At 40.0% G+C, this 25862-nt stretch overlaps 1 protein-coding gene across 5 annotated transcripts in view; it reads left to right on the top strand.

The window, feature by feature from the left end:
• mef2d (myocyte enhancer factor 2d) overlaps positions 1-25862 on the top strand; it is a 106861-nt gene that overhangs the window by 56961 nt on the left and 24038 nt on the right. For all 5 annotated transcript variants that reach the window (XM_061776798.1, XM_061776799.1, XM_061776795.1 and 2 more), the window contains 2 exons: positions 9692-9895; positions 19703-19840. In XM_061776798.1, coding sequence (XP_061632782.1) covers positions 9692-9895; positions 19703-19840 — 342 coding nt within the window. The remainder of the gene's footprint in view (positions 1-9691; positions 9896-19702; positions 19841-25862) is intronic.

Below are 25862 nucleotides of genomic sequence, written 5' to 3'. Positions count from 1 at the left end.
ACCTCCACCTCACATGCACATTCTCTTCCTTATTAAAGTAAAATCAATTTTTCATCCAGTGTCTTAGTTAATTGATGGGATAACCGGTAGAATACTCAATTTTGTCCAATTTGGTCATTGCGTGTGAAGTATCAGCACAACACGACGTCAAAGCGTGATTTTTACAAGGCTCATATTAAACTGGGGACCATCATGGGGTTTCTCCCAACTCGTGAAAATGCAGAGCAAGATGGTATCCTACAACAACAACAAAAATGTCCTCAGAGCATGGTTACATCAGGAGCATATTGTCATCCAGGATGAAAGGCTAAATGATCCATCGAAAACGAGTCGCCTGCTAAATGGGCTTCGCTCTATTGAGCACATTGAGTAATGGATTTGACACGGCCGCCTTCAGCAGCCCACAGTCGGGGAACAACAAGACGACAGAGCGGGAAAAGAACAAGGTAAATAAAATAAAAACCCTAGGCCGCCGGCATTTTTGGGGAATATTATCCTCCGCTTTTTATTTCTTCCTCATCAATCCCAGCAGGTTGCATTTCCATAAAGGAGCGCAAATGACGCCCGCAGGCCACCACGACGTCTTGTTCAGACGCAATTGGAGCTATTTGTGGTGCGGTTAATGGATCCGGAGCTCGTGACGGTTGTCCGACAGTTAGGCGATAGTTTGACGAACTCGCTGAATTGATTGATTGATTGATTGATCCCGGCTGGGTGAGTCATAGCATTGCAAAATTCCCGGATTTTCAAAGTTGGAAACTTTCCATTGGAATTAAAGGGAATTTAATGTAAAGAATCAGGAATTTACAAAATTGAAGTTTGGTTTTTAATATCTCAAGTCATCTCCATCGGAATGGATGGAAGGGCCATTAATCTGTTCCAGCTTCACCTAAAAAAAAGTAAAGGATTGTGTTTTTAATGAGAAAAATAGCACTATAATAGGCCGACAGTACTTCATAAAAACACCCTGTAATTAAATAGTGAAATGGAAAGAAATTAAACACTTAAAAAAGATCTAGCCTCAGCTCAATGGACATAGTGCTGCTCCTTCTGGTGTGTGCGCTTTGGCCATTTGGGGGGAGTATAATACGGTCATACGGATATACAGTATTTGGCGACATCACAGCTCCTCAGTAAGCCGCAGTATTATTACTCGTGCTTCGCAGAAGATAAAGAATATATGCCTTTATCTGTCTGTGTGTTGGTTCAATGTTTATAGTCAAATGTAGTTCACTGCTACCACAGAGTGCTCGTACCTCATATTTTTGCTCGCAAGGCAAAGCAAAAGAAAACAACAGCTCGTACCTCGAATGACGACGATCTTGGAAAAGTCGCAAGTTGGGTCCCTTGTATCTTAAGACACCACTGTTTATACAGTATGATATAAACTTCATATAAGCCATTATTATTATTTTTGTTTTCCAAGACATTCTCTTGTAGGGCTGTCTATTTGCTAGTGCTGGTTAAAAAAAAAAAATCGTTTTGATGCTTAATGAAGCGCGACGCCGATGAAAGGAAATCAAATGAATGTCGGCGAACATGGCGCCCGTCACCCTCCCACATGTTGATTGGGGAGATGGTTCCATAAGCTCCACAAAACAAACAGCCAGTGCGAGTGTGGGCCCGGCTGGAAGCGTGACAGTATCTGGCATTGCACATTTCTTCTTCTTCTTCTTCTTTACCGTCTCCTTTCAAGCATGACTCACACTGTGAAGCATTGCTGGGTTTTATTTATTTATCATTTTTTCGCAAATATTGACATTTTGGAAAGACAAATATCGTACAGCAATGCATTGGCGAAATGCGATTTTCTTACTATGGAAACCTGTCGACGTTTGGTACAAATTGTCTTGACTCGCCATAAATTGGCTCGGTAGCACGTCACAGAATTTTTTCGGTTTAATGCTAAATTTGGCCATTCCAAGGGGACTTAAAAGGCCTCGAGATTTTGTCAGATCGCTACCAAATTTGAAGCATATACGGTACTACACAAGACAGAAAAATGACGCTAAATTATTGAATATTCAAGTTTTTGTCATTGTGTGTGGGCAGAGCTTGGCGGAAAACTTTGACTCTTGGTAGCTAGCGCATTGTCGAATTATTATTATTATTATTATTATATTATTTTATAATTCAGGCCCCCGAAGCCGGTTTTACGTAGCAACGTGAAATTTCGTAGACATCATTTCTAGAAGCACAAACAAAGTCTCATGAAGCCATCCCCACAAAGACAGAAAACTCGGAATAACCTTAGCCTTCTCACTTTCGTTAAATGTTTACTGTTTAACTTGCCAACATGAAATTTGGAAAAGATGTCAATCATGAGTAGACCCACAAAAAGTCTCAAGAAACCATGTCAGAAAAGACGCCGGAAGTCATGCATTTTTGTTTTAAGCGGCCATTTTAGGATCATTTTGACTATTTCCGAGCGTCCTTCAAAGACAGACCCCTCTGAGAGATTAAATCTGATTGCTTCCAAATTTGAAGCACGTGTACTAGACAGATAGATGACGCCAAGTTCTGAAACATTTTGAGTTTTTAATCATTGCGTCTGGGCGAAGGATGGCGGCGATGTTTGATGAGTCTTGGTAGCACATTGTGGAATGTAATGGGTGAAATTCAGCCTCAAAACCGGTTTCATCTAGCAACATGAAATTTGGAACAAATGTCTATCATCACTAGATGCACAGAAAAATTTCAACACCCTCTACCTGAAAAGACACAGGGAATCTGCCATTTTGTTTTAGAGGGGGCTTTTTTTTAACATAACGTAAAAAAGATCAAACACTGAATGACATTAGCGTCCAAAACTTTGTTAAACTAACAAATATGGAAATTACAGCCCCCAGTTTTACTTGGCATCATGAAATTTGGTTGACGTAAGCGGTACAGAAAATGGATGGATGGATGTCACATATGGTGAGCAGGCAACCCCGCCACCCCTTCCCCCCAATACAAATGGGGCAAGAAACCATACTTAAAAAGACGGGAAGTTTTCCGTTTAGTTTGATTCCTACCAAATTTGACCTACACAGATGGATGACGGTAGATTGGGGAAAAAAATCCAAGTTTTGGGAACTGCATGCATCTAATTTGAGAAATTCTTGTCCAAGAAAATCAGGCTACAGGAAGTTGTACAAAAAAAGAAGTCGGCCCATTTAAGTCCATCCACGCTGGTTGCCATGGCGGCTGTGAGCGTGTTGTTGTTCTTCCAGCCCTGCCGCGAGCTAACAAACGCTGGTTACGGTAAAACGACGAGAGTTCGTGGCGGGCTCTCAGTGGTGGTTTTCCTCGTCCATCTGCCACGCGAGCAAAGCCCTGCCAAGACGCACACACACACACAAAATCCCCACTCCATCTTCTTTGCTTTCTTCCGTTGCCATTGGTTACCTGGTCTTCACCTCACTTACGTCCAGCTCGTTTGTCCTGGATCCAACCTGAGGGAAGCAAAGTACCCTACTTGGTTAGAACAAAGGGAAAGATGGATGAACGGACAGATAGGAAGAGAACCATTAAAAATATGTTTATTATAGATTCTGTAAACTGTGTTGCATGTGTCCTGCCACCTCTCTTCTGCTATTTTGGCCCTGTATAGTATATGGTCATTACTTTATAAAAATGACTCACTAATATTAAGTTGCAAAAGCGCTGTTTCTGCGAACTGCTTCACATCTTAGTTGCATAAAGTCCACCAACTTCTCGCACCTATGAGCCTCCTATTCCAGCCCAAGAACACCGGATTGCATCTTGTCATTCTAACATGACTATAATGAAAATAATATATAGTTTTGTATGAGACCTGCTTCTGTGAACTGCTTTACATCTGTGTTGCATGACTTGTGGCACCCGCCAGCTGCTAGTCCAGTCTCCAAATGACCGACCTCCGAGGGTGATTAGAACAAGCGAATGTGTTTTATGACGATGGCGATATAAACGTGAAGTCTTGTAGCTGGAAGCCGCTCCGCTTCGGGCTGGCGATGCAGCGCAGCCGGCGAGAAAAAGGATGAGCGGATAAGATAAAGGAATTGAGGACGGAAGCGTCTCGGTGTGAGGTCCTTCTTCCACGTTCCCCTCCGTCATCTCTCCATCCCTGTGCGGCTCTGACATGTTGCAGCATCTGTCATGCCTCCTTCTGACTCCTCCTCCTCCCCTTTCGCCCTCGTTCGCTCGTCGCTTCCTGCTGCCACAAATCAAATTATATCGGGGTCGTATCCACGGGCAACCGCTTCCCCTCCGCGTCGCACCCCCCCCCCCCCCCCCGCACCCTCACCCAATCCGTTTCCCACCTCATCACACAGTGCTGCCATCATCTCACCCACCTCCACTTCCCTCTCCTCCCCCCTTAGCACTCATTTTTATCTCCGTGCCCATCTCCATATCACACGCACACACATTGACATGCTCATTTCTTCAAGAGTCACCTTAACCTCACCTGAAGCTCATCTCAAACTACGTTTGCACTCTCTCACACACACACACACACACACACACACACACATTGGGCAATGTTGGTAATGGAGGCGATAGCAATTACGACCGCTGATTCAAACAAAACAGATTTCAATGCAAAAATGACCATAATATACTGTATAAAAAGTCCAGTGGTCCTGATCTGGAGTAGCAGGTGCCCTAAAATGAAGCGCTGAAACAAACTAAATAGGAATTCAGTGGTTTTCATGCTATAATAATAAAATGCAGTCCAATTGTCCTAGGCTTGGAATAGCCGTTCACAGGTGCTCCAAGTTGGTGGACTCCATGCAACATAGATGTAAAGGAGTTCATAGAAACATTGCTTTGACAACTAAAAAACAGTTCAGGATTTGAACCTATAATGACCAATACAGTCCAGTAGTCCTGGGCTAGAATAGCAGTTCACAGATGCTACGCCCTTGTGCAACACAGAGGTGAAGCAGTTAACTGAAACGGTGCTTATGGTTTACAATGAGATAAAAGCTCAATTATTTTAATGTTATAATAGCCATATAAAGTGTAGAGTTTGTGGTGCTTCCTACGTGTGATTATAAGTTGACAGATGCCTCCATGCAACACAGGTGTGAAGCAATTGTCAGAAACAGTGCATATACAAACAAATGTATGGATTTTAAATGCAATAATGACAGAATACAGTCTAAATGTCCTGGGCTGGAGCAGTAGTTCGCAGGTGCTAGAAATGGATGGATTCCATGCAACACTGATGTGAAGCAGTTCACCGAAAGAGTGCTTGTACAACTAGTTCCAATTGGACCCAATTAGCCAATTTCCCTCCCCGCTGTTATGACTCAGTGTTAAAAGGTCTTGGTTGCGAATGGAGAGCAGGTGTGTTAATTTGGGTCTTATCACGCTTACACTCATTCTTACTGGTCAGTTTAATGTAGCACCGCATAACAAATAAATCTATGAGAATCTGAAAAAAAAATTCTCTCCATAGAGATTAGAAGAAGAAAATAGTGGTGGCTACACAAAATATTGACATTTGTGCCCAATTTGGACATTTTTACTTAGGGGTGTACTCACTTTTGTTGCCAGCAGTATAGACATGAATTGCTGTGTGTTGAGATATTTTAAAGGGACAGTAAATTATACAAGCTGTACACTGACTAAGGCCAATCACAGGGCAAATTAAGTTGCACCGAAATGAGTAACCAAAACGTGCGTTGTTATTCAAAAAGGTTCGGTATCTGATGTATAAGCACCCTCGGTGCCCAACCCTCGTCATGATAGAAAAGAGACCCATTTGACTTCTTGGTTGTCAAAAAAAAGATTATTTATATATGCTCCTGAGACCCAGCCTATTCATTTGTGTCCACTGTAGTAGACATTTGGTTTTGGTCTCTAACTTTTGACTCATTGGAATTACCCTACTAAGTCCTGGTGTGCACAGTGGAGGACATCCTGGCCTTTCCAATGATATCTCGCGTGTTTGGGTGGGCTCTAAGTAACTGTGCTTTCTTCCTGAGACAAAATGGAGAATGCAGCAAAACACAAATGCCAGGAAGAGAGAAAAGGAAAGTTACATTTTATTAAGATAATGTTTTTTCACCAAAGGCAATCATATATTTTTGTTTATGAACATGTTATGAGTCATCATTTGCAGTCAGAGTTCAGTTGAACCTTTTGTTTGGGAAAATAATAGCCTTTTTATAAATGTCTACTGTAATGGACATGAGGATGATTTGATAGTGTTAGCTAATAACTAAATAGCTTTCAAGTTCTTTGTTTACATTCCATTTTCTGCCCCAAAACACATTTTTTTTGTGGGGTAATAAACATGCTGAATGTATTATCTGAATAAAAAATGATAGATAGATAGATAGATAGATAAGGTTATAATTATTTATTTCAACCTTTTTAATTGTGACACTATTGTATGAGGCAGGGCGGCACGGTGGATGACTGGTTAGAGCGTCTGCCTCACAGTTCTGAGGTCTGGGGTTCAATCTCCGGACCCGCCTGTATGGAGTTTGCATGTTCAGCCCGACCCTGCGTGAGTTTTCTCCGGGTTCTCCGGTTTCCTCCCACATCCCAAAAACATGCACGGTAGGTTGATTTGAAGACTCTAAAAATTGCCCGTAGGTGTGAATGTGAGTGCGAATGGTTGTTTGTTTGTATGTGCCCTGCGATTGACTGGCAACCAGTTCAGGGTGTACCCCGCCTCCTGCTCGATGATAGCTGGGATAGGCTCCAGCACGCCCGTGACCCTTGTGAGGATAAACGGCTCAGAAAATGGATGGATCTATGAGGCAGAAGCGAGGCAAATTTTGTACCAAATAATTGAAGAAAATTCAGTTCTGGAATTGTTCAAATGAAGAAAATACAAACAATGAGCTTGCTTATGCTGGAGAAGAGAGAGAAAGCTCAGAAGAAGAGGCAGGAGACTCATCAGATGATCTGACAGACACACACGAACAGGAAAACCGTCGTCGTCTGTGGGCCGAGACCAGCACGTATGATAAGCAATAGTAAGTAATAAGATAATAAGTAATAATAAGCCAAAACATGACAAGGAACAGTTCAGTTCTTCAAGTTGATAAACTCACTGAAGATTGTCAATGACCTGGATGTAACAGAGGAAACAAAGAAGCAAGACATTCTTTGGAGAGTCAGGCCTCCTCTGGACAGAGTAAGGCAAGGCTGTCTTAACCTCCTGAAACCAGGGAAGGTCTACATCGATGAGCAAATGATCCCTTTTACAGGCAATTTGTTCCATGTAAGCCATACCCGACAGGCTTAAATGTATTTGTCCTTGCTTCTCCTGGTGGTCTGATGTTGGACTTTGAAGTACCGTATATCAAGGGAAGAATACTTTTGGTCAAAGGTTGGGAATTGGGGCAGCGGCAGTCCTACGCATGGTTGAAACTGTTCCCACAGGAAGTCCGCTGTACTTCGACCGCCACTTCACGTCAATTAACTTCATGGATGCATTGCTGGCCAAGCGCCTTCCAGGAACTGCGACCATAACAAAAAAAAACGTGTCCCAAAGCCATGTCGGTTTCCTGATGACCAAAAAAATTGAAAAGAGAAGGGAGGGGATAGTCAGGAGAAGTCCAGAGTTGGCGATCACTAAATGGTTTGACAACAAGCCAATTTTGATGGCTTCTACTGCACAAAGAAGAAAACTGCTTCCTGGAGTACCATAGCTACAAATTGATTAATGAAGAAAAGAGGAAGCTGAGGAGAAGCTGACACATTGAAATTTGTGCTGCCGAGGCCTACTGGCTTGAGAGGACAAAACATGTTAAAGCTCAAGTCTGTCAAATTGTAATAGCCTTTTTGTTCAGCAGTTTAAATGAAACACAGGCCAAAATGTTCTGTTTTATAAAAAAAAATTAAACAAAATTTCAGGTTATCATTTTGTTGTGTTATGGTTAATTCGTTCTGCTGTCAACTACAGTAGATATGTTGTAAAATCAAAATTAAAAATGTTTTTTTTAAAACTGAATTGTGAGTTGTTTTAGGAGGCAGGAAATCATAATACATTGAATAATAAATCAAAAATAAATTGGAAAAACACATTTTCCCTTGGTTCTCAGGAGGATTGCTTTGTTTTACTTTGTTTTCTGCTGTTAGGTCTGCATTGTTAACAAGAATTTGTTCTCAATTGCCTTACCAAGATAAATGAAGGTCAAATGAAATAAATCAGTGTACCTGCAAAAAATCATTATTTACATCCTGTTTAATGATACCATAGCCAAAGCTGACTTCGTCTGTTTGGTTGACTGAGGCAATTTTAAAGCAAACCAGCACCCTATGCTCACTTCTATCACTCCCAGTCACTATCTAAGCATTCTCACAAATGTGTGTGTGTGTGCGCTTTGATGGAGCACGAGTGTGTGTGAGAGAGAGAGAGACAGAGAGGGCGGGCGTGGAAAAGAGCATGGCAGAGTGTGAAAGTGACGAGGATAGTCAACGTGACAGCAGACGAGAAGCATGTTTGGCCAGCCGGTCCTCAAGTCTGTTGCCTAAAAACAAGCTCCCTCCCCTATCGCTTTAATGCAATCCGATGCAATGAATGGCGTAACAGAAAGCAGCAGAAGTGTGATTAAAAGTGTTGAAATTGTACATCCCGTTAAATCGAGAGTAAACACGACTTGTCAGGATGATCTGCAATCCCGCCTGAGCGCATGTAGATAAATCTTACAGTCCTCGGCCTGTCAGTCAAGCAAGCGCTTTGGCCCACATTGTAATGTTGAGTCCTGATACGGGCGGCCTGTCACGCAACATTGTTTACGCCTTCTGTTCCAATAGGGAACACTTAACTTTGGGAAAATATCAGTCCCCGAAGCGAGTTGAACGTAGCAACATGAAATTTGGTAGGCATGTCTATCATGAGTAGACCCCCAAAAAATCCTCAAGAAGCCATGCCTGAAGAAACGGAGGAAGTTGGCTACTTTGCTGTGAAGCAGCTATTTTAGGGTCATTTTGACCATTTTTCCAGGAGTTCTTAAAAAAAGTATACTTGTCCCACAGATTTTGTCCGATTCGTACCAAACTTGAAACGTTAGACTGAAGAGTTGACCAAGATAAATTGTGAAGGATTTTAAATGTGGTCTTTGTGGAGGATGGCAGTGAAGTTTGATGACTCTTCAGCCCCAGATGCCAGTTGAACTTAGCAACATGAAATTTGGTAGGGATCTCTATTATGGATAGAAACCCAAAAATGTCTCAAGAAGCCATGTCTGAAAGGACGCATGAAGTCTGCCATTTTGGTGCAAAGCTGCCATTACAGGGTCATTTTGGCACATTTTTTCATGGTATTTTCAAAGACAAACACGTCCAAAAGATTTCTGCCAAATTTGAAGCATGTATAATAGACACCTTTTCATTTGGGGAAAATGCAGCCCCCAAAGCCAATTGAACTTGGCTGAATGAAATTCGGTCGGCATGTCTATCACGAGTAGACCCACAAACACGTCTCAAGAAGCCATTCCTGAAAAGACACAGGCAGTCTGCCATTTTGCTTCAAACCGGCCAAACCTCTTGTGGGTAATGAAGAGACTCATTGGCGCCCTCAACTGGCAGATAAGTAGGGATGCAATATCAATATGTCCGTGTAGGTAGGTCCTTAGTCATCCAGGTCATGGTAATCCGAAAAGGTGAAATGTTTTTTGTTTGTTTGTTTGTTTGTTTGGTACCCAGCACACCTCCCAACATCTCACTCCCCTGTTCACCCTGTTGTTGTCCTTCCATGCAGGTGACCTTCACCAAAAGGAAATTCGGCCTGATGAAGAAGGCATATGAGCTGAGCGTGCTATGCGACTGCGAGATTGCCCTCATCATCTTCAACCACTCCAACAAACTTTTCCAGTACGCCAGCACCGACATGGACAAGGTGCTGCTGAAGTACACGGAGTACAACGAGCCGCACGAGAGCCGGACCAACGCCGACATCATCGAGGTAACATGTCGAGAGACCACACATTGCACACTTTCAACACATTTCAACATTTGAAATCGGGCTTTGAAAAGTCTTCCTTTGTGGCTGTTCTCACTCTCTTGCTGTCAAGAAATGGAAGACTATCGTATAACATCTCTTTGAGGAAACTCAAACTTTCTCTCCAAATAAAAGGCGAAGCGTAATTGCTTCAAACTGTTTGTCACTCCCAGTCGAAGTTTACTGTAAAAAAAAAAAAAAAAAAGAATTTATCATTGTATATTCAATAGGGCTTGGACTTGCCCTCTAAATCCCGATTCGCTATTCACGTTGACAGTAACAAATGACTCCCGAATCAGAATCTAATCATTACTCCTCATCCTATTCCAAAATAAATACATCATTGTCCAACAAATGAAAAATCCAATTTGAGGATTCCAAAGCTATCTGTCGAACTGGAAATAGAGCACACTGTCGTATTTTGGGTGATGCTTCTCCCTCTGGAAAAGTTTTTCCTTTTATTTTAAAATGGCTTACTTTAACCAAGATCCCTCGCCGTACCGTGGCCAAAAGTCTACATTTTTTTCACCCGTCTCGGCGCAGTAAAATGTGTAAATCCACGCTGACTGGGACCATCTGCTAGCTAGTTAGCCTATGTTGCGCAGCTTTCTTCTTTGTATTCTGCCACGGGTCGCTGTCTGCCATGAACATCCGTCCGTGCAGCTCCTCGGGCGCGGCTATCGGACGCCTCCTTCTGTGGAGATCGTCGTCTCGGTGGAGGGCTATGGCTATTTGCGTCCGTAATCCATGATCAACTGCAGGACGACAGTACTACCCAACTGCGCATATGCGCGGAAACTATGCGCCCTAAGTCAAAATGGCGTCGGCCATAAACAAAGGCTAAAAATCATGAACTATTTTGTATTTTATGAAGTAAAAGCGGTGTGGCAGCAGTTGCAGCTCTTATCATAATAAATAAGAAGTATGATATTCTAAGATTCGTTCTTATTCGAGTCCAACAATTGTAATTTTTTGATCGCTTTTCCACACCCTTTCAAATTCCAATTGGAGTCACCACCTATTTGTGAACAGCCCTCATATTTAAACACTAAAATGTCCAACCAAGTTTCAGATTTTTTTTTTGGGGGGGGGGGAGTTTTGAATCCATTTTTTTAATTACGAATCATATTTTTTGCAGCTTCAAACTGCTGCTTTTGGTTGACAGCTGCCTTTAAGGAGCATAGGTGCTGAGAATGTGTTCTACAAGCCATATTTGAATCATTGGTGGGCAAATATCACCCAAACAACAGATTCATGTTTGAAAAGCGGAAAAATCAGACCTCACAATTGAAAATTATTGAAAGTAAAAAAAAAAAAAAATTATTCTAAAAATGAGAAATCATTTTACGTGCATAATTTAAAATGATAATAGTAAATAACTACAGCAATAATTCAGAATTTGATTGAACTTACCTGTATAATCAAAGCATTTATCAAAGGTACAGAGCTTTATTTTAATGTTTTTTTTTCCAATTCACTTTAAACAACTAAAACTTATGATCTGCATTTGTCACACTTTGTTCCTCAAAAGGTAAGTCACTGTAACAAGAAGCAAGGGATGTTTATTTTTTTTTTTTTAGCATTTTGTGGATTTATTCTCCCCGTTAACCATAACAATACTCTACAATGGATAGCTGTGTGCGTCAAAGTGAGCAGAGAGAATGTACAGTCTAGTTTAAGTGCCTTGTTAGCATTAGTCATTACTTGTTGCGCCAGAATGCATTATTACAGTTTTATAGGTGACGTCAATTTGTGAAAGTTACGTATCGATCGCTAAGTCACCTAATTCCACGACCGCAAGCGGTGCGCTTGGGCTTTCAGAATAAGAGCATAATACAGGAGCTGTTAACTGTGTAAATGTTGGTAACTTAACCGCATTCTTCATAGATATCATTTGCAGGTGTACTCATTTTGAATATTGGGATTGTTTATCCTATGTTTGAGTTCACTTACCAATGTGTAGTTGGTTACACACACACACACACGCCTACTTACACGCGCGCACACACATTCCCACTCTACAGCCTCTAGCATGTCTTGTTGACTTGCCGGATCACAATCTTTTTGGCAGCTTAATGCTTTTTATTTGGCCTTTTCAGAATGTGTTGTGGTTCAGAGGAGCGTAACTTTGACTTCTAAAATCAGAATTCTTTCACAGAAGAGTGTGGCTTCCTTGAAGGCACGATGTTATTGGGGTTTTCTCGTTTCGCTTTGATCATTATACAACTATAATGACTTCATTGTTTTGATTGTTCCTGTTTCTAGGTCATGTGCAATTATCATTTAGGTGTGTTCAAGCCAGCAAAGAAAAAGTTGACTTTCAGTTTTTGTTGTGTTATGATGGGAAACTACGATGCTTGGACAACAAAAGAAAAGGTGTGTCATCTGGGAACATGTTGGCGAGTATCTGTGGGGATTTTTTTTGTTTGTTTTTATGTTGGCCGTAAAAACCAAATGGTAACAAAATGCCACGATTGTCAGCCCGTTTTCCGGGCAGATTTGGGAGGTAAAAGGACTCTTAGCACAGCCCACACCACATGATCATCTTGAGACGCATCCCATAATTGGGCCTTTTCAGGCTTAAATCAATGGGAGAAATCTTTTTCAAATTTTGCAATCAAGGTCACCTTGACTTATGAGTGCCCCAACTTCCAAGTTTTTCGAGTTGCAAGCCGTAGATTATTTTTTTTCCCAATTATTCTAATTAAAATTTCAATGTATTTATTGATTTATTTATTTTACTTTTGTTTTGTTTTTTGAGCCAAAATCTGAGGTTACGGGCGAGCTTCAAATACAGTACGTCGCCAATTTGAATTAAGTAAGAAAAATTGAGCCATTTAGGTACTGTAATGCACTCTCACGCACAAATACAAAATGAAAACACTCACAAGGAGCTGCCGTAAGCCACAACTCACTCCCGGACAATCACACACTAACTAACCGGCTCAGAATAGGTGAGTTTTTCAGTGAGTAATGGAGGAGAGGATACGTCAAGTTTATTTATTTGTATAGCCCTTCATCACGAAAGAGTCTCAGTTCACAAAAATCAACAACATCCCCTGGCCTAGACACCCCATCTGGGCAAAACTCTGAGAAAACCCGCTGAAATGGTTCTTCGCAGGACCTGTCCTGGTCGGTCGATGCAGAATCCACCACAGCATCGGCCACGCTTGACTCATAGCCACCTAGCCCCGCTCTCTGAGCAGGAGAGGAGGGGGAAAGGAGAAGGTGAAGCGACAGTAAAACAGGCCAAAATACAGATGTTGTCCCAAAGTGCCCACACAGTTGGAACCATACAATTGACCTCAAGTATCTCAATTGGGGACAACTAAGGAGTCGAGCATAATGTCTTATTGATCCATTGATTGATTGATTGACGGTTTGTGAGGTCAGTGAGTTTGCACATCTCCTTTCTGAATCTGGACTATTTTTCCCCCCCTCATCCCATCTTCTCCTTTTCCATCTTTCTGTCTCAGAGTGTCAGCAGTAAAGCTTTCTCCAGGCTGTAGCTGTAGCTGCAGATGGCTCTTAAATGTGTGTGCGCATGTGTGCGTTTGCGTGCTTGTGTGTGTCGCAGGGCGTTGCGCAGCTCCGGGCCACATCAGCTCAAGCTCCACTGGTCCTGTTTGTGTGCGCACGTGTGTGTGTGTGTGTGTGTGTGTTTTCCAGTGTGTAAACGTGTGTGGTTGTGTGTGTCACGCTGTCTCTTTCTTCCTCTTTATGCTTGTGTTCATTTGTGCGTGTGTGTGTGTGTGTGTGTGTTGTGTGCATGTGTGTGTGTTTTGCACGCTCCTCCGTGGCCCCAGAGAGTGTCTCATACAATATTCAAGCCTGGTGTGCGTCTCACTTGTGTGTTTGTGTGCATGCTTTGCACGGGAGCATCCCTCCCCAATGCTGAGCTGTTCTATGCTATGCTGCTGCGACCCCCTCCTCCGCCACACACACACACACACACACACACACACGAGCGATGTGTTCGGTGACTTTGTCCTCGGTTGTCCCCCTCTAGATGCGGTGGCCCCCCTCCTCGTTAAGCAGGTGTTAGTCGTCTGGCCGTGGTTGGTTAATCCTCAGTTAGTAGTGCTCCTCTTCCCCGTCCTCGCGCGACGCCTCTTTGAAATGTCCTTTCCCATTATTTTACGGAGAATCGGACGTTCCAGGATGCTGCTCAACTGGATTTCCCCGTAAGAAATTCTGGAAATTGTGATTGAGACTTTAAAAATTATACCAGGAGCATGTAAAGACAATGAAATAGTAATTTCACAAAAAATCAACTGTACTAGATAGAACGATGTGTAGACATAAAACAACATAAAGTACAAATACAAGAAGAATGTCAAATTTTAACATAAAAAGTGTGTCGATACAAATGACGGAAAATAAACAATACTTTGATAGAACTAACAGGGTAATATATTTTCTATTTTAGGCTATAAATAAACATTAATGATCATGAACAAGTAAATAAATCAACCATAAGTTGTGAAATATTGAGTGGCAGCTCAAAAACTCCACTGTGGCAAAGTAAAACTGTTCCGGCATAAAAGGGATACAGATCCTCCTTTTTCTTGGACCAAACAGCCCAACAGGACAAAAAAAAAAAAAAAGTTATGAAATATTAACCATTAGTAACTGAATAACTTTAACCTGACCCATCTGTGTGTGTGTATATATATATATATATATATATATATATATATATATATATAATTTTTATTTTTTATTTTATTTTTTTTAAACAATCAAGCACTTTGGCTTAACTTTCATAACGAATGACAAAGGTGCATTGCGCCTCATGCCAGGTGATACAAATGGCAAAAGAAAAGTTTACCACTGTTGATAGTCAAAGGTAAACACAATAAAACTTTGCTTTAATGACGAATTATGCAGGTGTTTTTAATTGTACGTCAAATGGTGACTTAAAATGTGACCCAAAATTGAAAAAAAATGGGCTGCCACTCGAGTGAAATGGGGGGGAAGCAATTACGGAAATGCCCTTGCATGTGGGCAAGGAGAGCCACAGTCAATGATGCACTTTCAGCCATTTGTTGAATGGGACAAATAGTCAAACATACAAACACAAAATCAAAACACTCGCAAGTAGCATGGGCCGGACGCTAGCACTGGACTAACCGTGTGGTAAAGGACCAACCCATATCTCACTAGGCCCCGCCCCTTAAAGGCACAATAGCAGGGATCCTCTGTATTGGCATTTCCATTCATTTCAATGGCGAATATTGATTTGAAATAGGAATAAATTAAGTTGCGCGCTCGGTCACGGAACAAATGAAACTCAGAAGTCAAGGTACCACTTTACTCTCAAACCCCCAAAAGTTGGCCAAACTCCAAACATTCGTCTAAATAATCTAATATGTCCACCCGGGGCCTGTATAGAAATTCTCCCGGCTCCGACAAAAGGTCCTCGTCTTTGGGGAAAAAAAAAAAAAGACAGGAAGTGCCCAGCCTTGGAGCTTAACATCGATAAAGCTTAAGCGAAAAGGGGAGATGAGACGTTACATTTGCCGGGCAGCTGTCATTGGAAGCGTTTTTTCGAGCCGTTGCTGTCACCACGGCACCCGGCCCGACCCGGTCGGGACGGCGTGACTTAATTATACAATTTACATTGGGCTTAATCTGCGGCCAGAGGATGCCAGCAAGGATAATTGGTCGGTCACCAAATGCACTCGCTCTCTCTCCCGCTCGCTCCCGCTCGCTCGCTGCCTCCGTGAGCCTCTCTGCGAGTGCTTTTGACTATAAATTATGAAGTGTGGATGTAGTCACGAAGGTTGGCACGCACACACACATACCGTATGCACACACACTAATACACTTGGCTTAGTGCGGGTCATAGTGCATACGACCGTTTCACTCTACTGTATGCTTAGAAGCACTTTAGTGCATGTGTGCGTGTCCGTATTCGTCACACGGCTCGACATTCCTTCACTCCAGTGAGAGGCAGCACATATGCGCACGCTGCCTCTAAACGCAGTGTGTGTGTGTGTGTGTGTGTGTGTGTGTGGGCGGCCTGCCTCCGCTGCCACAACGTGTTAATCCGCTCGGCTGCAGATCCCAATCAGGGCGAGAGAAGGAGGAGAAAAGAGCGGCGGAAGGCAAGGCGAGCGAGCACAATGCGAAAAGGCCGCCGATGAACAGGCGAGCGAGGAGAAAGGAAAGGAAGGCAGATGGATGGATGGAGGAGGAAGATGAAGATGGTGTGTTAGGTGGGGGGATTAATAAAGGTGGTGGCGAGCCTCATCACAGTAGCGTCAGGAGGTGTTGTATTGTAAACACCATCCTGTGGCATTCTGAAATTACAGTGGTGCTTTCATTACGAGCTTAGTTCCGTTCCCACCTCCCCCAAAAATGTTTGTAATGTATTTTTAATCAAAAAGAATATCACTCATATTTTACTTTATAGAAACATACAGTAATGATATAATTCAATCGAATATAAATAATGACACCGGTTTTGCTACATTTTTTTGCTTCAATTCAATGGACATTGTTCTGCTCCTTAAGGGGTGCGCACGATGCCCACCTGGGGCCAATATAATAGAGACATACGGATGGATATACACGGTGGTTGTTCTCAGAGGATAAAGAATATATGCCTGACAGTATTGTTATATTATCTGTCTACATGTGTTGCATCAGTTTGTGTTCAAATATCCATTGCTCAAAGTGTTATAACACCGCCACATAGATGCTTTTCATTAGCCCATCTATGGCGATTCCCATTATGTGTTCGCATTAAGCTAGTGGAGGCTATATGATTGTTTAGCTACATGTGTAGTTCTAGTTGTTTTATGTTAACTTTGACAGTGGACCTCAGCGGGGAGTGGCATGAAACCGCTTGAAGCCTCTTTTTTTCGAGTTGTTCACTAACAAGTTACTCAGCCATTTGTGTTCAAACATCCATGCTTAAAGGTCTATAACCATGACACCGGGGCTATTTGTTAGCCCGCCTATGGTGTTTTTCCATTGTTAGCCTTTGTTAGCATTCCTAAGGCAAAGTTCAATGGTTGTTTTAAATACACAATACGTCATTCTCTTTGTTTGATGTGTAGTGTGACAGTAAAATTCAGATGGGGGTGGCAGTAAAGAATTGTACACAATCCGCCAAACCACTATTTGTTATAAAATGAGGTGAGTTCTCTACCACCATACAGCACTTGCATCTTTAAGTTTTGCTTGCAGAAGTCTAAGCAACAAAATCGCCCATACGACGACGACGGCTCCTATTCATAAGTTGGGTCGCTCATATCTCAAGGCACCACTGTATTCCTGTTCACTTTACACCCATTAATTGGCCGTATTTATTTATGTGACAACTGTAAAACTGTTGAACAATAATAGCTTTGTGTTGTGCGTGTGTGCAAACACTCCATTTGCTCCTCAAAGAAGACCCGGGTCCGTCGCAAGCTCTTATTGTGGCCTCGAGCTATTGTGCTCATTTTATGCATCTTTCAGGACACACGCATGTACCGTGTTTTCCATGGCATGTAGGTGACAGAGCACATGGCTGCTGTGTGTTCAATTTATGTGTGCGCGTGTATGTGTGTGTGTGGCTGTCCCCCAAATTTTAGGCAGACGTTAGTTAGTGTGCTCTGATTTTCATTTTCCTCTTTTTAATAAGCTTCTTATGTGTTCATATTTGACGTTAAAAAAAATGTTGCGTAGGCTCTCCTGGGCTCTTCGAATGGAACCAAGGCAATAAAAAAATGCCATTATTGGTGATTTTGTCACATAGTAATTCACCGGTACTGTTATATCCTTTATTTCCCTAAAAGCAGACAAACTATTGATGTGGCACTTTCCTAAAATGTAAAGATTCTAGTTGTTGTAAACTGTCTTTTACCAAGGCCATTTGTGTTTTTATAGCATAATAACTCACTGTTACTGTTGCACCTCCTAAAAGAAGACACTATTGACATTTCACTTTCCTAACATGAAAATATTGAAGCTGTGATTCAGTGTATAAGACGATTTGGTGTTTTTATATCACAATTCACACTGTTCAAACAGTTTTTGTCACATCAATCATTGTCTATTACAAAAAAAAAAGACAAACTTTTGATGTTGCAATTTCCTAAAAAGAAATGATTCTGGCTGTTCCATTTAATATGAAGGAAGGCCATTGGTGTTTTTATAATGTAATAATGCACACAAATGAAAATGTAACAATTACACTTGTCTGTATTTCCTAAAAAGATGATGAACTATTGACGTCGCCCTTTCCAAAAACGAAAGTTTTTAAGCTGTTATTTAATATTACGGTCATTGGTGTTTTTATAGCGTTGTAACTCAAACTGTTACCGTTATATAACTAATTTCCTAAAAAAATGTTGATGTTGCACTTTCCAAAATATTTCTCTATTTTTCAGAATAAACTGCTTGCAGTTCAGGGTTGTTTTTTTTATTCAGCTTTTTACAGTGTCGCCAATAGATTTTCAAGGCAGGAGATTTCCCGGCCGCTCACGGCGCCTTTTCGTCGGCCCACCCGGCCACAAAGCTTCTTAGCTTAGCGGCAAATCGGGTTGAGCCGGAATCCTCCGTGTGCGCCTCTTCCCGTTTGCTTGCATTGACACCACAGCTTTCACACCAATCAGCAGCTGCGTTGATGAGGTGCCAGCCGGTGTTGACTTGCCGGAGTTCAGGTCCAGAGCGTCAGCACTCTTTGGATAGAAGAACATTCTGGCGTCTTCCTTTGAGATGCTTCTTTCTTTATTCTGAGCTCCCGAGTGCAGATTGAGTTGTCCATCCGAGGTTATTCCGGGTCACAGTCGTGTGTTCTCCCCTACCTGAGGCCGAAATGTTTTCCCATTTCCTGCTCGGATTCCAGCGTAGGCAGCGCAAGTCTGGCAGGACATGTGGAAGTGTTTTGTGGTGATCTTTGGGCAGCTCAGTCAAAGGTTCTGGGTTTGAATCTGGACTCGGGTCATGGCTGTGTGGAGCTTGCATGTTGGTGCGTTTTCATCCCATATTCCCAAATCATACGTAACTTGAAATTGTCCATCAGAATGAATGTGAATAGGTGTTTGTCTGTATGTGCCCTGTGATTGACTGATGACCACGCACAAATGATTTTAAACAGGTACATTTTCAACATAATGTACATACTGTACATTGTTGCTTTATTTGAACATATAAACAAAAAGTTAATAATATATATTACATATGATGAATAAAATAGACAAAAGAAAAAAAACAGCAATAAATTATATAATTTGGAGCAGTTTACATGTTCAAAACATAAGGTGCGCGGACCAAAAGCGGCCCGCTAGAGAGTACAATCCGGCCCGCAGGATGAATTTCAATGTGAAAAATCTTGACATTTTTGTGGTGGGGAATAAGTTTACTTTTGAGAATTATTATGCTTATGTAGAAAATGGAATGGTGATCATTTCTATGTCTTCATAGGTCGTTTTAATTTCAAAGTTCAATACTATCGTTTTCAGTTTTGAATACTAGTGACTTAAAGGTTTGTGCCTTAAAATACAATCACTGTGGTCAGTAAATACACACACGTACACGGCAAAAAAAACCAAAACGTATTGTTATTCATTATTATATTAAGTATGGTGTGATTTTAGTGGTCCGGCTCAATTGACATCAAATTAGGCTCTATGCGGCTACTACAAGTACAATGAGTTTGTACCACACCGCTGGTGTAGTAGGTGTTGGCTCATCACATGACGCGTGTCTTTTTGATTATTATTCTTTTGATGACACGTGTGTGTGTGTGTATGTATGCAAATGTGCCCCCCTCAGACATTGCGAAAGAAAGGCTTTAACGGCTGCAACAGCCCCGAGCCTGACGGCGATGACTCCATCGACCAAAGCCCACTAAACGACGACAAGTACCGCAGCAAGACGGAAGACCTGGACACCCTCTTCAAGCGCTACGGCGTGAGTACCCTCGCACCTGTGTCACCGTCTCTAACCCCTCTCCTCCTCCTCTTCCTCCTCCTCCTCCTCCTCCTCCTCTTCTATCCGCCTCTTCTTCCTATCTTCTTCTATTTGGGCTACCAAGGCTCTGAACAAGAAAGAGCACCGGGACTCTGAGAGCCCAGACCCCGAGGAGCCCTTCTCGCTCACGCCGCGCACTGAGGAGAAGTACAAAAAAATTGACGAGGAGTTTGATAAAATGATGCGCAACTATAGGCTGTCAGTGAGTACCGCCACGCCTCCTCTGTGTACCTCCCCTTTTGACCCCTCCCCCCTCCTCGGGCTGCTGATGGCAGCGGCTGACTTCTACTCACAGAGCACTCGCATTCACCATCCTCACACCTCCTCCTCTTCCTCATCCACGTAACCCTCACCTATGCAAATCCGTTTGAGCATTTATTCCGTATCCTTGACCTCCAGCTTGAAAGTCCGTGTACTCATACTTGTTTGTCCTCACCGGTAAAGCAATTCAGCACAATAGTAGAAGAAACGGGGCCAGTGGTAGAACAACTGGGTCTTACTTGTAACAACACTACTAGCTTATTAGTGAGGACAAAGAGCGTTTGTGCATCGACCTTAAGCTGGATATCAAGGATGCACTAGTCGCCTCATGGACCTCACTAGTAGCCCAAAAATGCCCACTTGTAGAATTGCCTCACTCGTAACATGCAGTTGTCTTACTAGTATGCCAAAGTTGTCCTACTAATGTGCCTAAATGTCATACAGTCGTGGAAAAAAACGTTACCAGTAAGACAGTCACGTGCACTGAATTGTCTTACTTAGTGGAATTATGGTCCATGTACTAGTACGTTCCTCACTAGTTAGACAATTCAGCGCACTAGTAGAATGACTGTCTTATTAATAACTTTTTTTTTTTACATTACTAGTGTCACTTTGACATGCTAGTATGCAATTAAACCTTACTGAACTTTACTGTGCTTCACTAGTAACACGACGAGGTCCAACTAGTAAGCATGAGTCACACACTAGTAGCACCAGAAATACCCACTAGTAATTTTACCTCAATAGTAACATGTAGTTGTCCTGCGAGTATGCCAATGTTTCCCTACTAATGTGCCTAAATGTCATACAGTAGTGGAAAAAAATGTTACTAGTAAGTGACAGTCATTCTACTCGTGCGCTGAATTGTCTTACTTGTAGGGACAAAGTGCACACTAGTACATGGATATCCAGCTTCAGATTCATGTACTAATACGCTACTTGTCCCCACAAATAGGTCAACTTTGGCATACAAGTGGGACAACATGACATGACTTGGTTACTAGTGAGGCAAAACTGGGCCCTAGGCTGTCAGTGAGTACCGCCACTAGTAAGCATGAGTCACACACTTCGTAGCCTTCTGGACCCTACTAGTAGCACCAAAATGCCCACTTATTATTACACCCCATTTATTTATTTTATTATGTAAAATTGCTTATTTTACAATATATATATATTTGAATCAGTTATAATTCAATTAAATAAAATTGCATTCAAAAATAAAATAAATATTAAGTTTATGTCATTTTAATTATAATTCAATCAAAATATTAAATCAGAAAAACAAATGTATACTGTATGTCAAATTATTTATTTTATTCATTTATTATTATGGTTTTCATTTATTTTAGTAATAGTTACATAAAATTCTAATGGTCAACTCGAGCACTTCACTAGTAGTACTAGTAGCAAGCAGATGTCACCTAGTGCACAGTTTTGCCTCACTCGTAACATGCAGTTGTCCTACTAGTGAGCCAACGTTGCCCTACTACTGTGCAGAAATGTCATATAGTAGAGGAACAGCAGTACGTTACTAGAGACACACTTGTTCTACTAGTGTGGCGAATTGTCTTACTAGTGAGGGAAAAGAGCATACTAGTAAATAGACCTGAAGCTGGATGTCAAGGATATCGAATAAATGCTCTAACGGCTTTCCATACTCACCAGCACATCGGCTAATGCTAATGGTGTGTGTGTGAGACGAAGACCTCCCCAAGGCAGGCCAGGCAGACAGAAGGTATTTGAATGTTCAGTTGTTTTCATTAGTTGCCAATTGCGGTGGAAGCTCAAAAGTCGAAGAAATGCGCCGCTAAAGCAGGGCTGTGCAAAGTTTACATTTACATCATCAAGAGTCCTATATTTGTTTCATGAATTAACTTCATTATTTTTGCAGTTACTTTTTGCGCCTTAATTGGTGAATTAAAATGTATTCATTTATTTGTATTCATTTATTGTAAACAAAATTCAAAATGAACAGTAAAATAATCAATTACAATTTTTTTATTGACTCAATTTGTCATTTAATCATAATTAAAGTAATTATAAATCATTATGTTAAAATGAACATTATTATTTTATAATTAAAATTAATTATAGATATTACTGAAATAAACATTGATTTACTTTGATTTGATTTTAAAATATTTCATTTTTTTTTTAAATGTACATCTAGAATATTTATATTAATACACAAAGAATAATTCATGCGCATTTTAAAATTTTCTTATTTATGATTAATAAAATAAAAGGAAAAAATATACCTTTAACATGTATTACTTTATTTTACGAACTGTATTTTACTAGTTCATAAAATAAATATTAAACCTATATGTAATATTTTACATGTAAATCTAATATTTATTTTATAATGTCAAATGTTTTATTTTACTAAGAATATATTTTAATCTGTTATAATTCCATTAAATACAATTTAAAAAATGAAAGAAAAAAGTGTGTATTTTCAATTATAATTAAATATATCCAATTATTATTAAATCGTAAAAATAAATGTTTGATTTTAGTCATTATTTATTATACCATAAATCAATGAAACAATTATTTAATGAGAAATGAACACAAGATGAATGCAAAAGGAATTTGTGACATCACGAGAGACCTCCGTTCAGCGAGCAGCCTCCCCAAGGGCCGTTAAGAGACACAGAAGACTATAAACAGGAAGCACAAACCAACAGTAAGGGACTGTATTCAAGGTTCCACTGTATTATTATGATTTTGTACTTATTATCTTTAGCGGTTATCATTTCACAGTTTGTTCTCATGGGAATTTAGTAGGATTTCCTACAAAAAAAGACTGAAATCAGTAAAGAAGATACTGAATTTTTAGCTGACTTAGTTTTGCTTTTAATGAAAAAAAATATAAGATCTTAAGTGCTTTTTTTGTCCACTTTTTTGCCGCAGCATGTCAGCCACGTTTGTGGAGTGTGTCGCCACATTTTTTTGGGCATGTGCACGAAGCTCATGTTGCCATAACAAACTGTGTTTATGAGCTCAATTACTGTTTTTTTGTACAATTTCCCACTAAATTGTCACGAGAACACTGTCTGTGTGTATGCCTGCGCTAGTGAGGATCACAAGGAAAGCATCATGTGGAAACACGTGGCTGTTTCTTTTGAGTCGTTTTCAGGGCAACCAGTGAATGATTAAAAAAAAAATAATCAGGAAAGTGTTTGTATTACATTACATTTATGATTTATATTTTCTGGAAATGAGTCAAAAAATATGAGCACTCACTTTCAAGTTTAAAATTTAAATGTTTTAAAAATATATATATTCAATGTTTTTTTTTTTAAATAAATGTGTTATGTATATACAACAGCGTGAAAGGACAACTTAACTGTTGTGGATTTTCATTTTGAATTTATTTTCAAACAATATATAAACAAGTAATATGTTAAAACTAAAACAAAAAATACATTGTTGTAATTAAAATATAGCTAATCAATTTTTAAGAATATACATAAAATAAAAAATTTGTTTAAAAATATATGAATATACATACATACATTTTAAATTAATTAAATGAATAAACAAAAATACATAACTGAATACAATTAATTGATTTAAAGATATAAGTTATCAATTCAAAATAAAATATAATACAATATATATTTTTAAACAATACTGTATATACACAAATATTACGTTTTAAAAAAATAAAATAAATAATAAAATAAAATAACCAAATTTACATTGAAAATAAATATAGAAACTACATTCAGATTGAGTAATTGAATAATATTTATTATAAATGTTAAATAAATTGATATTTAAAAAATATGTTATGAATTCAAAAAACAATGAATAAAATAGAAAATAATACAAAATATACATTTTTCAAACAATATATATGTAAGTAATACATTTACAGTAAAAATAAGAAAAACTATTATAATTAATATATTGGTAATATATTTTTAAAATATGTATTAAAAAAACATTAAAATACATTAAAAAGTGTTTAAAATCTAGAAATAATACTAAAATACTAAATAAAATAGTAAAATAAAAATGAATTAATAATAAACATTTATAATAAAGACAATAACTAATTTGAAAATGTTATGAATCATATATATTATAGAATTTGTCTTAAAGGCCAGTTGTTGTGTGCTATAAAAATAATCACGTGGCATGCGAGAGAAGCTCTAACGACACCCTGAACTGTCACAACAGTCATCATGGCAACCACAGAACAGGAAAACACACTTTTTTTTTTTTTGCAATAACTCAATTTAATACCTCAGGTTCATGCCTTCCTACTGTGAAGAGGTGATGCTATTCATAGAGCTGGCGTGCAGTCGCCATGGCAACGTCCCCGACTGGAGACGGTACTCCCTTCGTGAACCAGCTCTGTCTCTGGGTCCGGGTTCGCCTCTCGCCACAATTGATGTCTTTTCCCCTCATGCTCAATCACGCCATTAATGTCACCTTAACGAGCGCCATTCACTTTTACGAGCTCGCTAACTGCCGGGCTCATGATTGGTCGCTGGGGAACATGCACGGTCACCCTGAGTGCTTTTATGGTCTTACACCTGCGACTGAGACCACCACTTGCATAGTTTAACGATATATTTTTTTTACTACCAGATGACACATATTTCAACACATCATTTAAAAATGTATTTCATACAGAGATTGCGCAAAATTAGTGTATTAGAGCCGTCTTATTAAAACACACTTTTTAAAGTATTCTTTAGCGCCTGTTTTCACTCCCGCTGTCAAGAAAAGGAAGGCTACATCACTTTGAGGAGACGAAAAGAGGCACAGCATGTTTGCTTCAAGCTGTTTATTTGTCACTCTATTTGACGTTGACTGTAAAACTGACAGATAAAACAAGAGAATCAAACATTTAAATACCAACGTCGTCAACAAAACTGTATAATTTCATCTAACGAACGTGCACTGGCTTAATGCTAACATATATAGTGGTGCCTTGTGATACAAGTTGAATTAATTCCGTGACCATGCGTGCGCACACTAGTATCTTTCACCAATAAAATGGAAGTTTCAATGACAATTAATCCGCTGCCTCAAAATAAAAAGCCCAAATTAGCTTTTTGAATGTGTATTTTCCCAAGAAAAATCACACTCAGTGTTGTACTGTATAAAAGCACAAAACACGACTGTACCTAATGCAGTGGCCTTTCTTTTTCTTCGGTGGGGTCTATTGGTGGTTGGCGAACCAGTTTGAATGTGCATTAGCGCCACCAACTGATATTGTCCTTCCACTGCAACGAAACCAATGTGAATCGATGATGGCTTGATGTTATAAAGTTAGCTTGCACCATCAAATTTGAGCTCGTATCTCAAGACAAAACATCAGCGCGGCCGCTCATATCTCAAAAAACTCGTGAGTCAAGGCACCACTGCCACCACAAGCTAAGGGAAATTAGCATCGATGTTACAGTAATTCTAAACCAGGGGTACTCAAACACAAATCCTAAAGCGGAAAAACTTTTTTAATAAGTAAAAGGTCCGTTTATCTGCTGGAATATTCCAATCAAAATGTGCTTTTCATTTAAAACAACCAAAATACAAACTGAAATAAAATGTCATTTCCATTTTTGCATAAATTAAAATAATTAGTTGAATAAAACAAAACATGATCTCTGTTGCAAAACCAAAACAAACATCAGAATGGGGTTAAGAGCTTTGTTCTTTTGAAATATGAACACAAAGAACC

This window comes from Phyllopteryx taeniolatus, chromosome 6, assembly GCF_024500385.1.
Source record: "Phyllopteryx taeniolatus isolate TA_2022b chromosome 6, UOR_Ptae_1.2, whole genome shotgun sequence".
In the NCBI taxonomy this organism is placed as follows: Eukaryota; Metazoa; Chordata; class Actinopteri; order Syngnathiformes; family Syngnathidae; genus Phyllopteryx; species Phyllopteryx taeniolatus.
Note: the sequence above shows the minus strand (reverse complement) of the source record. Positions and strands in the feature narration are given on the sequence as shown.